This window comes from Lemur catta, chromosome 25 (genome assembly GCF_020740605.2).
Source record: "Lemur catta isolate mLemCat1 chromosome 25, mLemCat1.pri, whole genome shotgun sequence".
Taxonomy (NCBI): domain Eukaryota; kingdom Metazoa; phylum Chordata; class Mammalia; order Primates; family Lemuridae; genus Lemur; species Lemur catta.
The window spans coordinates 7216942-7230378 of record NC_059152.1 but is presented as its reverse complement, the minus strand read 5'-3'; the positions used below and the strand labels follow the sequence as shown (position 1 = coordinate 7230378).

Genomic DNA, 13437 nt, shown 5'->3' with positions numbered 1-13437 from the left:
TACTTTGACATTTAGTAAAATATTTCATTATTTATGAATTGTCATCAGAATGTTTTGTCTGTAGATAAATGATGCCACTTTGCAATCTTGGGACATGTACTTTCCAAATTTGTTATGGGTTGTATTGACTCTTTCCACTTTTCTCACTCACCCAACCCATGCTCACAAATTATGTTAATACCAAGAGCAGAAATGTCTGAAAGGACCAGCTGCGTTCATGAGTGCAGTCTGAGGCCACAGGACTTAGCACAGTTAACTGGCCGGTACATGACTTGTGCCTGTAACTTTGGCTTCATTAGCACCACAGTGTCTGTGCCTGTTTAACTGGTCCAGACTCATCCACATCAGATCTGCTTTCTTGTGTTCCTTCTTGTAATAAATCAAGCTGAAAGCTGATTCCAAGATTCATTAAATGTCTTGAGAGAGTTCACCATAGTTGCAAAAGAGTTTAATCTTTGGAATGTCTCTGACTCTCACAAAGAAAACCTAGCCAGACTGAGAGAATGATAAGAAACCTGGCTCTTGGAGTATTTTCTTTCTTCACAAGTTAAATCCCTCAAATCTCTCTGGGCCTATTTGGCAATCCATCCACTTTTCCCAAAGCTGTCTTCCCCTGTGTGTGCTTCCCTTCTGCTTGCCCTGTAGACAAATCATGGTTAAGCCATCATGGGATGTCATCAGTGGAACTTCACAAATTAGCTTTAAACTTCATTTTTGAAGAGAAACCATTACTTTAAACTAGGCGTATAAAGCAGGTAGAGGCATCTCAGTGTCTGACACACAGTAAGCTTTTTCCTTTTTAACGTATGCATAAAGTTTGAGCTGCTGTAGTTGGAAGGCGTATCCGAGCCTCATGGAGGTACCTAATCAGAAGGACCAAGCCCCTAGGTTTTTGAGATTTCTATTGAAAGATACTGGTCTAACCCTAGTAATGGACTTGATGCCATAGAGGTAACAGTGGCCCAGCTTACCACATTTGGGCTAGGCCTTGAACCCCTTTCTCCATATTAGTTAGACTGATAATGAGCCCCTGCTTTAAAGAGTGTGTGTACTTCCCGAAGTCCCTAATTGATACTGCTGAGAACCCATTTAAATACTGGAACAACCTGCCTCATTAAATGCTCTATGAGCAGGTCCTAAATGCACTTGAGTTCACCTATAAATAATACTATAGAATGTTTTGAAAGGATAAAACACTTATGCAGCTTTCTATGATTAGCTTTATTCCCAGACCCTAAGTAGGAATGTATACTTATACTAGATAACAAGAATTGCAGCTTAGAATGAGAATTGGTATCGCCTATTGTCAGAAGAAAGATATTTACGTATTCATAATCCTGTTTTCATCTTTACTTTATTATGAAGTCATTAAAAAATCCAAATTCTTAGATTACTTTTGTCCATTTTCAGAATATTCAGCTTAACTGGTTTGTGCATTTAAATTTACTCTTGTTATTGATAAAATATGATAATACAAAATGGTAAATCAGTGATGAATCCTTGAAACATTAATTAAATTTGGTATGAGCTTCTTGCTGATCTGGGATAAGAATGGTTAGCTAATGTTCACTTTTTTGCAGGGGGCAGGTAAGGCTTTTCTTCTCTAAGTATAGATCTTTTGTATTTATATGATAATATGCATAAGTTGCCCCTCCTTTCTTATTATTTACAGTGCTTTTCTATGTTCACTTTTTCCATGTTTTTCCATAGGAAACTCTATCTGTCTCTTAAAAATCAAGGCAGAATTCTAATCACTGGTGCAAACTCTTGAGTGTGGAGTCTATGAAGGGGGTGTGTCTGTGCACAGGTGTGTGTGTGTGTGTATGAATGCAAAATTAGGACAGTCTCTCTAAAAGAGGATAATCCAGCCATCTTGTGAAGGAGAGGAACTTCCACCAAGGGATTAGCAAGTGCAGAGCACCTTCGGTAAGAACAAGTTGTCTTGTCAAAGGGACCGGGTGGCTGTCTAGAAGGTGAGGAATAGTTGAGGAGGTCGGAGATGTAGGAAGGAATCAGTCAAGTCTAAGGAGTCTTTGCCAGCCCTCTTCATATTGACAGGACTTAGACTCAAACCTAAGGACCAGGACTGGGAATTTGTGATTGCTTTCTTATGGGACGTAGATGTGCCTCTTTCTGCAGACCTTCTCTGGAGCTCTGCTTCCTCCAACTTCAGATGAGTTTTCTATTCTCTGACTCTTTGAAGCTTCTTCCAAACCATATTCTGACTGCTTCTCTTTCATATAGTACAACTTTCCCTCACAATTAGGTGCAAAATGCTTGAGTCTTACTAGGTTTAAAAAAAGAATTTAACAAATGAACCTATATAGATATATAGAGTCTAGTGGGTCTAATCTAGTTCAACTTTGTCCCATTTTAGATCCAAGTATTGCTGCCTGGACACTTGTTGACTTTTACTTCATTTTTTTCTCTCTACTTTATTCTTTGGGTTTTTTCTCTCAATTTTGTTTTTGTTTTGTTTTTTTACTTTGTAATTGATATATAATAGTTTTGTACATTATATTTTAGGGGCACATGTATTTTGATACTTATATACAATAGGTAATGATCAAATCAGGGTAATTAGGATGTCCATCATCTCAAACATTTATCTTTTCTTTGTATTGGGAACATTACAGTTCTTCTAGCTATTTTGATACACGATGGATTGCTGTTAACTGTAATATCCCTACTGTACTATTGAATACTAGAACTTACTCCTTCTATTTTCGCATCAAGTTAAATCTGGTCTTATGAATCCTGAAGTGTGTTTAAGGAATTGTGACTAAACCTATTGCTATATATGCTGTTTCATTAGCATCTGTATACTTGGGTGAAGTATACATTTTTCACTTTCTTTGTGATGACAAGAGCTTATTCCTGTTTCACAACTTGAATCAAGTGTTGGAAATTTAGTAGACTTGACTATGTAAATCTATCGAATATGGTATTTATTAACACATTTTTGCAGGTGAAAACACTAATAAATTGGTTCTCTTGGTGTCACTGAAAAAGCATTATTGGTTTTACTTGCCTAGAAAGATTACCGTAGAAGGTGTCATTTCTTTAATTCCCCAAAACAAATAGTGCCTTCAGGATTTGCTAGGCTGCATTTGTTCATGGTTTGCCATCCCTTTCCCCTTCCATTTACAGATTCTGATTATATAGAATTTCATTGACCAGTTAGATAAAAGCATAAACTAAACACTAAAGGAAACATTCATCTTCTTTTTTAAGAAGGTCAAGAAATTACTTATTTCATGTTTGGCAAAATCTTAAAAGAAAAAAAATGAATTTTTGTTAACTTTCTAGATATTTTCTTTAGTCTCTGAACAAATTCAAGCATTTTGTTAATGGATAAAGTGTTCATTTTTGTTATTTTATTCTCCTTCAAAAAGCTTTAGATTTTACTCTCCTTAATGAATCTCCTTATCCCCCCTTCCCACACTGCCGTATTTTTTTTTTCCACAAAGTGCATTATGTCACCATGGTTAAATTAATTAGACTTTTAAAAACATTCTTTGGCCCATTTTACAAAGCAAAAGAATATGCTTAGAAAGGGACAGAAGCCATTTGGCATGTTGTCAAAGTAACAACCAGCCTTAAAGTTTCCTTTAACTTGTGCTTTAAATATTCCTGTGGTGGAGTACAGAATTGAACCCAGTGTCTTCCTTCAGGAGGAAGAGAAATTGAGCAAGAATAGCTGTCCAATTTGCTGTTGCAGTCACAACAGCCAGGAGGCACTGACTGAGTCCATCTTGCACCTTGTTTGATTGAGAGGGCCGGCCCAGGCCCAGTAGCACACGTGGTCACTCAGGAAGGAGGCGGCGTGGCACTCTCTGCTTGGCTTTGCCGGTCCTGACTTCTATCTTCGATTTGTCAGTCTGAGAATCCCTGTGTTTCCAGGATGTCCGAATGGAAATATGGCAGGAGCTACTATGTTTTCTATTCTGCAAATACAGTGACAACAATATTAGGCATATTTTAAAGCTATTTATTTGTTCCTCATTTTCCCTCATCTTATTACTTATTATTGTGAATCACGTATTTCAGTTACTGGGGAAAAGAGGGAAGAATGTCTTTGCCAAGTACAATTTTCATGGATTTTTTTAACATGCATTTGAAATGACACATTTTACTTTGCATATCTAGCAAACTTCTTTAAAACTACAGATTTAACACAGTGCCACACTAGAAAAATTTTTTTTCCCCCTTGGGACCACAGTGTTTTATTATGAAAATTGAATAAAAATTTTGAAAACAAAACATTCCTTTCTAATTTAATGAAAAATTTGTTATTTTTTGTTTTCTGTGCGTGAGTTATATGCAACTTGAAAAGTAGTTCTTGTAGCTCCCAAGGTGAAGAGACAAGTGAGTTACATATGCTTCACGAGGCCCCGGGGTCAACACTAGCGTGAATTAAATACAACTCACATGGCAGTTAATGTGTTAAATGAGGTGACCCACTGGGTCTGTATTATTACATATTAATATATGTTTCAAAAGTTTACTCAGTAAGATAATTTTTGTGTGTTTATAACTTTAACCATGGGGATTTAAGTAGGAATTTTCTAGCATATGAATCAGCGATTTAACTGGGCTGTAGAGAACTCTGAAAGAATGAACATGTCATTCCTACTCTTCTAGGCCTTTTATCACGGGAAATCACAAGTCAGGGACCTGACGATGAAATCCTTTTTGTATATGGATTTAAAAGGCTTTAAAAGTTGAACTTACTGCTCTTTACAGTGGAATATGCATTATAGGTGCCAAATAAATTTAAGGGCAAGGTCATGGTCTTTGTTATTGCTAGTAAAGAGAGATTTACTACCTGAAATTGTCCCATTCCAGCAATGACATCACCAGCTCATGTGAGGATTATTTTATGTATTAAAACTGAAGATCACAAATGTTTAGAGCACAGATCTGTGCCTTCACTTGCATAAACTTACAGAGTGCCTTGTGTGGGAATTTATTGGCATGTGTTCATAGGAAAGAAGTGATCACAATTTTAATGCACAGTGTTATACATCAATAAACATATTTGTATCCTTCATTTGTTTAGCAAGTGTGTGTTGGGTACGTACTTTGCTTAGCGTGCCATTAGGAACTAGGAAGCCAAAGGCAGTAAGAAACATGCTTGTCCTCAGGAAGGTTATGACCTGATACAGAAGAAGTAACCAACAGTTAGAAGACAGTACAACAACTAATGCAATAGAAATAGGCCTGGGGGTGTAGGTGGGATATCAAAGTAGTCTTGAAGAGGAAATTTCTTTCAGATGAGGTGATATCTGTGGAGACCTGAATTGTCTGGGAGAAACTTTGAGTGAAGGGAGCATTCGTGGCAGGAGGAACATCAAAGTAAAGACACTGGTAAAATGGTACTACTCTGGGCTTCCTTTTCTCCTGCCAGATTTGCGGTTTATAAGATTATAAACTATTGGGTTTTCTGGCTATTAATCCAGTGGAATTCTGCGTTTATGAATTACATTTAAAAAGCCAGGTTTCAGTTAATTGGTTTGAATTATTATCCACCAAAATGACAGTGTTCTCTATTTTTGTTGCAGAAATGCATGTTACTATAGGAGCAACACAGTACAGGCTAGGGCCATGCAATGTAATAATATGTTTTCAGCAAATCTGTACCCTCTCTTGGACTCTGTCTCTTCCTTTTAAATTGAAAAACTTCAATTATAAAATTACTTAAAGTGTTATGAGTTCTAACGTGCTGTTAATTTAGGGTTAAAGAAAGAAGGAACTGGATAAAGATGAAAAGGAGAGAGAATACAAGTTGAATTTTAAAATAAAAGAGATAAACTTAAATCTTTAGGTGTTTCTTTCCACAGGTCTTTTGGATGAAGCTATTTTGCTTTATCCGTGCCAAATTTAGGAGCACTAGCTTCCAAAGAATAACTCTGTTTTTTAAAATCACTTCTTTAATTGAAAGAAGTGAATGTATATATTTAAATATTTTGTTTTAAAGGAAAACTTGATGGTAACCCTATGTATGTGTGTGTTCACTTTCTCGACCACAGCTTCTGAGGAAAAGGCACATAGGAAATGACATCGTAACCATCGTCTTCCAAGAGCCTGGGGCACTTCCTTTTACTCCAAAAAGCATCCGGTCTCATTTTCAGCATGTCTTTGTCATAGTCAAAGTGCATAATCCATGTACCGAAAATGTGTGTTATAGGTGAGTCAGTAATCCCTTATTTATCATTCTCCCAGATGTATTTCAATAGAACGTCTTTCCCCAAAATATCTTTGTTGTCCAATTATTTCTAACTTCATAATTTTCTAATTACTCAGCCACTTTCTGTAAGAAATAATTGCCTTCTTCTCATTTTGCCGCCTTGAAACAGTGAAATGCCCAGCAGTTCAAAATGGTAGATTACACATTTCCTCTGTTTTTCCCATAAAAACTGTGTCCAGCCCCTGCCAGAACCAATAGTTGAATTGGTATCAGCCTTTGAGTTGGATGTTGTTGCCATTTAAGTTCTTCTTTAGGAGAAGTTAAGTATTGTGGCAGGGAAGTATTTCTTTTCATCAAAGGTCTTGGAAACACTACCACAGGGCTGCTGAAACCAGGAGTTGACACTTGCTTTGGTGACTTCAAAAGGCCATGTGTGCGCCTTGGAATTCTGAGGCCATTTCTGACAGGCCTACTTTAGTCTTTACCCCCACTCTCAGGTTCTGCCTTAGACAACAGCTGCAGCTGAGGGATCATACTGTGTGGGGGATTGCTAAAGGCGTGGGCCTTCCACCCAAGCTTGAGTCTACCTTTACTGCTTATCACGGGGCTTTGTGGAAGTTATTTTATTTTTATTAGCCTTCAATTCCTTGTCTTAAGGATAATAGTACCTACTTAAAAATGTGGTTATGAAGAAAAATAGCTTGAATTATGGAAAACACCTATTTAGAATCCTGGCATTCATCCAAGGTTATTTTCCTTTATAACCTTAAACAGTAGTTGTGAATTCAGCTTCCCACTGGGGTTAGGCCTGGGACATGAATATTCGTCGTGGGAGCATTGTGGACCCTTGAATTTTGCAGAGCTTGCCCCTTAAAGGCAAAAGAGAAGCTAGTCTGCATGTGAAATGCTGCCAGTTTATATTCTACCCCAACGTCCAACCCATCTTTGGAGAACAGAGTCTGAAAACCCTAGTTCTAACCTGAATTTTGCCTCCTAGTAAGCTTGTTAAACATAGAGAGTCTCTGGACCCACTGTGCGGTGTTCTAATGTAATAGACCTGCAGTTGGTCCCAGCATTCCTCTCATGGCATTCTTATACAAATCTGGGTTTAACACCACTAGCCTAAAAGCTCAGAACTACTTTAAATAAATGCTATTTGAAGAAATCTAGTATCTATTTTGCACAAATTATATGCTTAAAATAGATAATATTAGTACAAACGTGTTGAGTTGGCTTTTTTCTCTGGGATCTCACCCAATGAAAGGTAATTATGAAGACTACTTTAAAATGAATCTTCCTAATGGGTTGGAAACTTAAGCCTAGGGCTTTATTGTATTTGGTGTTATTTTACTGGCTGCTATTTTTAGGTGAAATCAAGTGCTTTTAATTATTTTCCATCTTTATGTTTATATCATGAAGTGGTTCACTAGTACATAGAATCATAAAGATAAATTATATCTGTTCATTTTTATTTTTTAGGTTTTCTGGTTTTAATTAAGTTACTAGGGGAAGAATGTTGAAACCAGTATAGATCTTACATATAAACAAAGTACATTGCATTATTTTTTCTCTGATAGAAGCTAGCATATGCAAATCACTCAGAGATGAAGTCACTGGCTTTTAAGAAACCACATTGTTATCACTAAATTAATATTTACTAATGAGAGTCAAATGCAAAGTCAGTAGAGTACCTCACGTTTTTGTAAGTGGCTCCATCAGCTTCATTGATGTTACTTAAAAACATCACTAGTATTCCTTTAAGAATCAGTAAGAATAGTAATTTTCAGGAATCTTGTCCTATCCTTAGCATGGCAGGATTAAATGACTAGCTCCAACACACTCAGTAGTAGAGCTGGATGCCATGAGGGTGCCAAGTCCAGAGAGTGCTTCTTATCACCAGGCTTTACTAAAACCCTTTCATGTGCATATTTTTACTTTTACTTTTGGTAGAGAGGTCTTGTATATCTAAATTATTTAATAAATGCTATCAGGTTGTTTGGGTAAAATAAGGAATTCTGGTACACATTCTCATTTCGTCACATTGGGAATTATCCAAATCTGGTAAAAGAGTATTCCTTCTAATTTCAACTATGCTGAAAAAGTTAAGGATCATATAAACTTTTGTAACCAGCGATCTCTATTTTATCCCCATGCCCAGAATATCATAGTAATCATGAAATAACCATGATTAAATTCTGCTGCTTCTCTAGTACAACTTTGAGATGTACAGGATTACAGTTTACTGAACAGGGATATAACATACATTATAGAGAGAATCTTTAATTAGATATTAGGGTCTATAATTTGGTCCACAATGAATTGCCCTTTTAAAAGTTAGAGTCACTATGCCTCCCTCTGTCCATTGTGTAATACCACAAGGAGAGCCATCTTTGAGCATATTTAGATATAAGAAATTTCTCGACATTTTAAGCTTAAGTGCATGCAAGCTGCAGACAGAGAGTCACATGAGAGCCACAGAGTTAATGTAAAAAAATATATATATCCTTCAAAGCCGTGGTCCTCACTCCCTCGGCCTCGGCCCGGTACTGGTCCATGGCCTGGGAGGAACTGGGCCACGAGTCACAACTTGAGTTCCACCTGCCCTCCTTCTCTCCCCTACTGCTTCTGCCAGTCCATGAAAAAATTGTCTTCCGTGAAACTTAGGAACCTGGCCACAGAGCATAAGGTGGGCGGTGGGCGAGTGAGTGAAGCTTATCTGTATTTACAGCCACTCCTCATTGCTCACATCACTGCCTGAGCTCTGCTCCCCCCACCACCTATCTGTGGAAAAATAATCTTCCATGAGACCTGTCCTTGGTGCCAAAAAGGTTGGGGACTGCTGCTTCAAAGTGTCAAATGAAATTTGGCCTTCTTAGCATTCCATGGGTAAAATACTGCTGGGAGGCTAGGCATGGTAGCTCACGCCTATAATCCCAGCACTGTGGGAGGCTGAGGGAGGAGGATCACTTGAGGCCAGGAGTTCAAGACCAGCCTGGGCAACACAGCAAGACCCCATCTCTACAAAAAAAATAAGAAAAATCAGTCTTTCATACCAGGGAAGACCCCTTTACAGCCAGTCATCCGTCTTGCTGCTGTACGTGATTAACTCCACTGAAGAGTGTGCAAGTTAAAGCACAGGTGAGAGATACCCGGAGCCTGTGATCTTTTTACAGTCTAACAACCACATTTCAGAAGAAGAGTTGGCATCTTACAGAACAAATTTGGCCAGAATGTTTTCATGTCTTAATTCATCTCAGGATTTTCTACAGTGGTGAAAACAAAGCAAAGATTGCTTCCTTTCATTACCCCAGCATAGCAGATATCAGCCCAGGCAGATGTGGGATTAGTATGAATTCTTCTTGGTCTGTAGTAGCTACTCAGTAATTGAGGAGCAGATGCTCAAGATGCTGTGGGATTCATTCACTTGCTTACTCATCTTAATCATTCCTTTGTTAGTTCATTGATTCACTCTATAATTTATCTTATTCAGAAAAGGACTTGAGACAACTAAAGCAGCTGTCTGATGTAGGAGAACATTATTGGTTTTGATAGATTAAGATGGTTGTTATCAGTATACATTTGATTGTTTCAGTCCCTGGGATCTCTGCAAACTTTACTCCCATAAATCCTTCTTTATATTTTTTAAATGTGATGAAGAAAAGTGAGCATTTCCTTAAAAATATTGACACTTAAAAATTTTGGCCCTGTAAGTACCATCATTCTGTCCTATGTCATTGAGATTCCATGAAGCCATCTGGGGCTAAATGTACTTTGGCTGGAAGGGTTACTGTCTTTCTCAGTGGTAGCCAGCCCCACAGAGTCAGGGAGCCAACCCGGTGCCTTCTAAAACTTACCTGCATGCTGTGGATCCATGACCCCTGCCTTTGCTAGCACTGCCATGCAGATACCACAGGCCAGGTGGCTTAGACAGCAGACAGCTATTTTATCATAAATAAGACAAAGATGTCCTTTCTCTTGGAGGCAGGAAGTCTAAGATAAAGGTGTTGGTGGGGTTGATTTCTCCAGAAGCTTCTCTCTTTGGCTTATGGATGGCTGTCTTCTCCCTGTGTCTTCATGTGGCTTCCCTCTATGTGCATGTGTCCCTGATATCTCTTTGTATGCCCAAATTTCCTCCCTTATAAAAACACCAGTCAGTTGGATTAGGGGCCCACACCAAAGGCCTCATTTTAATTTAACCACCTCTTTAAAGGCCCTGTCTCCAGATACAGGCACATTCCCAGGTACTGCGGGTTATGACTTCAACATGTGGATTTTGACAGGGACAGAATTCAGCCCATAATACCTCCTGCCTACTAACTTTAAAACATTTTTCTTAGAAAAAAATCCCCCTTGGTATCAAGAAATTAGAACACGAACCTACAAAATAGACCAGTTAAGTTGTGGGTATATGCCAGATTTTAGAGAGTAAATATTATGATATCATAGCCCATCTCATTTTGTTTCTCTTTTTTCTTCTTCAGTGTTGGAGTTTCTAGATCAAAAGACGTGCCACCGTTTGGTCCACCAATTCCCAAAGGTGTAACTTTTCCAAAGTCAGCAGTGTTTCGGGACTTCCTTTTAGCCAAAGTAATCAATGCAGAAAATGCAGCTCATAAATCAGAAAAGTTTCGAGCAATGGCCACTCGAACGAGGCAAGAATACTTGAAAGATCTGGCAGAGAACTTTGTTACAACCGCCACTGTGGATACCTCTGTGAAGTTCAGCTTTATTACACTGGGTGCAAAGAAAAAAGAGAAAGTAAAGCCAAGGAAGGATGCCCATTTGTTCAGCATCGGAGCAATCATGTGGCACGTGATAGCACGGGACTTCGGCCAGTCTGCTGACATTGAATGTCTTCTTGGAATTTCCAATGAGTTCATAATGCTGATTGAAAAGGATTCCAAGAATGTTGTATTTAACTGTTCCTGCAGGGATGTTATTGGGTGGACATCTGGATTAATGAGTATCAAAGTGTTTTATGAAAGAGGAGAATGTATCCTTCTGTCCTCAGTGGATAACTGTGCTGAAGACATAAGGGAAATCGTCCAGCGGTTAGCAGTAAGTACATGTTTTGTATTTTCCACCATCCTTAAGTCTTCAATCCCAGATTCATAATAGCTTCCCGTAAGGAAGTCCCACCATGATTGCAGCACTTAAAGAATGAATTACTATTTCTTAGGGATACAGAGCTTAATTTTAAATGCTGGGGTTTTTTGACTAGTTGCTAAATACACAAATGGTGGAGAACCATCCTTCATAAATTGATTGGAAAAGTCAATTTCCAAGAGAGAATATTGGGATATATTTTTATGATATTTGAAAGAAAAACAGAATTGTGTAGACTAAATACTGTTTTCGTCGGTAGAGACCGCGATGACACGCCTGCCCAGTGGGTAATTAATGGGCACACAACTGCTGTTCATTATGAATGATGAGTCCTGTTGGCAGCTTCAACTTTGTGCATGTTTATACAGGAGGTATTTTTATTTAATCAGCCAGATTAAATATATTGTTAATCTTCTAGCCACTATTTCTTAAGGAGGTCTTGCAGAATTAGCCATTAAGTTAGAAAGATTTAAAAAAGAAAAAAAAAAAAGATTCTTTTTACAATGTGATTTTTAGTCAAAACCATTAAGTTATGTCCATGGTGTAATTTTAACAAAGTAAGATTCAGATTTTAGTTTGGGTATATAAAGTAGAGTAATAAGAATAAATCAAACTATTTCCAGTTTTTATTGTTTTTGGTGGTATAAGAAGATAATATGCTTTGGCAGTAGACTTTATCATATATAAATATTCCTCTAAGGGGGATGTATTTTTTTTTGTTGTTGTTATTAGAAAAGGTTAAGTCAACTATGTATCATGAAAAAAGGAGAAATTATATCCATTTCTTGTCCCCTTTTCTTCTACCAAATGTAAGTCTGTCTTTTGGTATTAGAGACCAAAAGAAAGAGAGAAAGAACAAAATCATGTCAGTGCCTGCTAGTCTTAGAAAAATAATTTCATAATTTGCGGAGACTATTTAAAGTAAAATGTGTTCAACAGTATTTTCAGGTATATGTGTACAAACCTAGACTCGCATTTGGGGATGATTAAGTATGTAATTAGTTTATATGTCTGGAGAATTGAGTCTTCCTTTATATTGTGAGTCTCAGGATACATTGTCCTTTTTGGTAATTGCAGATATTTCTTTTTAGCGTATCCACTGAGTCCTCATAATCTGTGCTCCTGAAAGTACAGCAGAAACAAATGCCACTTCGCTAACCACCAAAATACACTTTCCATGGGTATTTACACATGGGCTCTCACACATTCGCTATTCCATGGACCCCGTCCTACTATTTTCCTAGAAGAGTGTGTTGTTAATGTGACTAAGGTTCCTTATGTCAGGAATATATTCTAGGAAATATATTCTGTGTCTAGGATGACTTGCAACATGAGATACTAGATGTAAGCCAACCCAAAGACTGTTGAGACGATTAGATCATAAGGGTTGGTACAGGGCAGTCACAACAGAAATGGGAAGCGAAGGAGGATGCAGTCATAGAAGAGAGGCTGGGAATGACTGCCTGTTTGGCTGATGGTAAACTCGGTGTCCATTCTCAGGTCGTGGAAAATGGAACTAAAGGGGTCTGTTATGCAGGTTGGGGTTCAGGAAGGGAAATGAGAGTTTATGCCTAGAGGACCAGGCAGGGCTGGCTTCGTGGATGTGCAACCTGCACAATTGCACAGGGACCCACTCTCAGAAGAGCCCATGCTTGGTTGAACATTCTGCTGTTTCCATCTTGAAATTCTTAATAATTTTTATATAAGGGGCCCTGCATTTTTGTTTTATGTGGGCTCTACAAATTCCGTAGCCAGTCCTGGGTATATAGCTAGGAGGCCCCTATTTTCATGTGATAATTCAGTCCGAAGAAACATGTGAGGAATCCAAATAAATGGAAAACTTGGTCCTTCAGACTTTGGGGATAAAGAAATAGTAAGAAGCCAAAGTAGAAGAGATGGCGGGTGGCTGGAGGAATAAGCAGAAGAGCCAGAGTCTGGAGTACTCTTCAGTCTAACACAGATGTGAAATTTCACCCGTTGCATTGATATTTGAAAGAAGGCAGGGCACGTGTCATGTGTAGTACTTTGGTAGGGTTGCTTAGAACAGAGTTGAAAAAGAAGGAAAGATTTATATTTATTGTACGTATTACAAAAGTACTTTTTCAACAGTTTTAGATTAATTCAGTTCATAACTTTGGGAA

General features: G+C 38.0%; 1 protein-coding gene across 3 annotated transcripts in view; it reads left to right on the top strand.

Annotated features, from left to right (window-relative positions):
• Positions 1–13437, top strand: part of SIPA1L2 (signal induced proliferation associated 1 like 2) — a 200933-nt gene that overhangs the window by 131717 nt on the left and 55779 nt on the right. For all 3 annotated transcript variants that reach the window (XM_045537008.1, XM_045537006.1, XM_045537007.1), the window contains exons 8-9: positions 6033–6190; positions 10672–11248. In XM_045537008.1, the coding sequence (XP_045392964.1) occupies positions 6033–6190; positions 10672–11248 (735 nt within the window). The remainder of the gene's footprint in view (positions 1–6032; positions 6191–10671; positions 11249–13437) is intronic.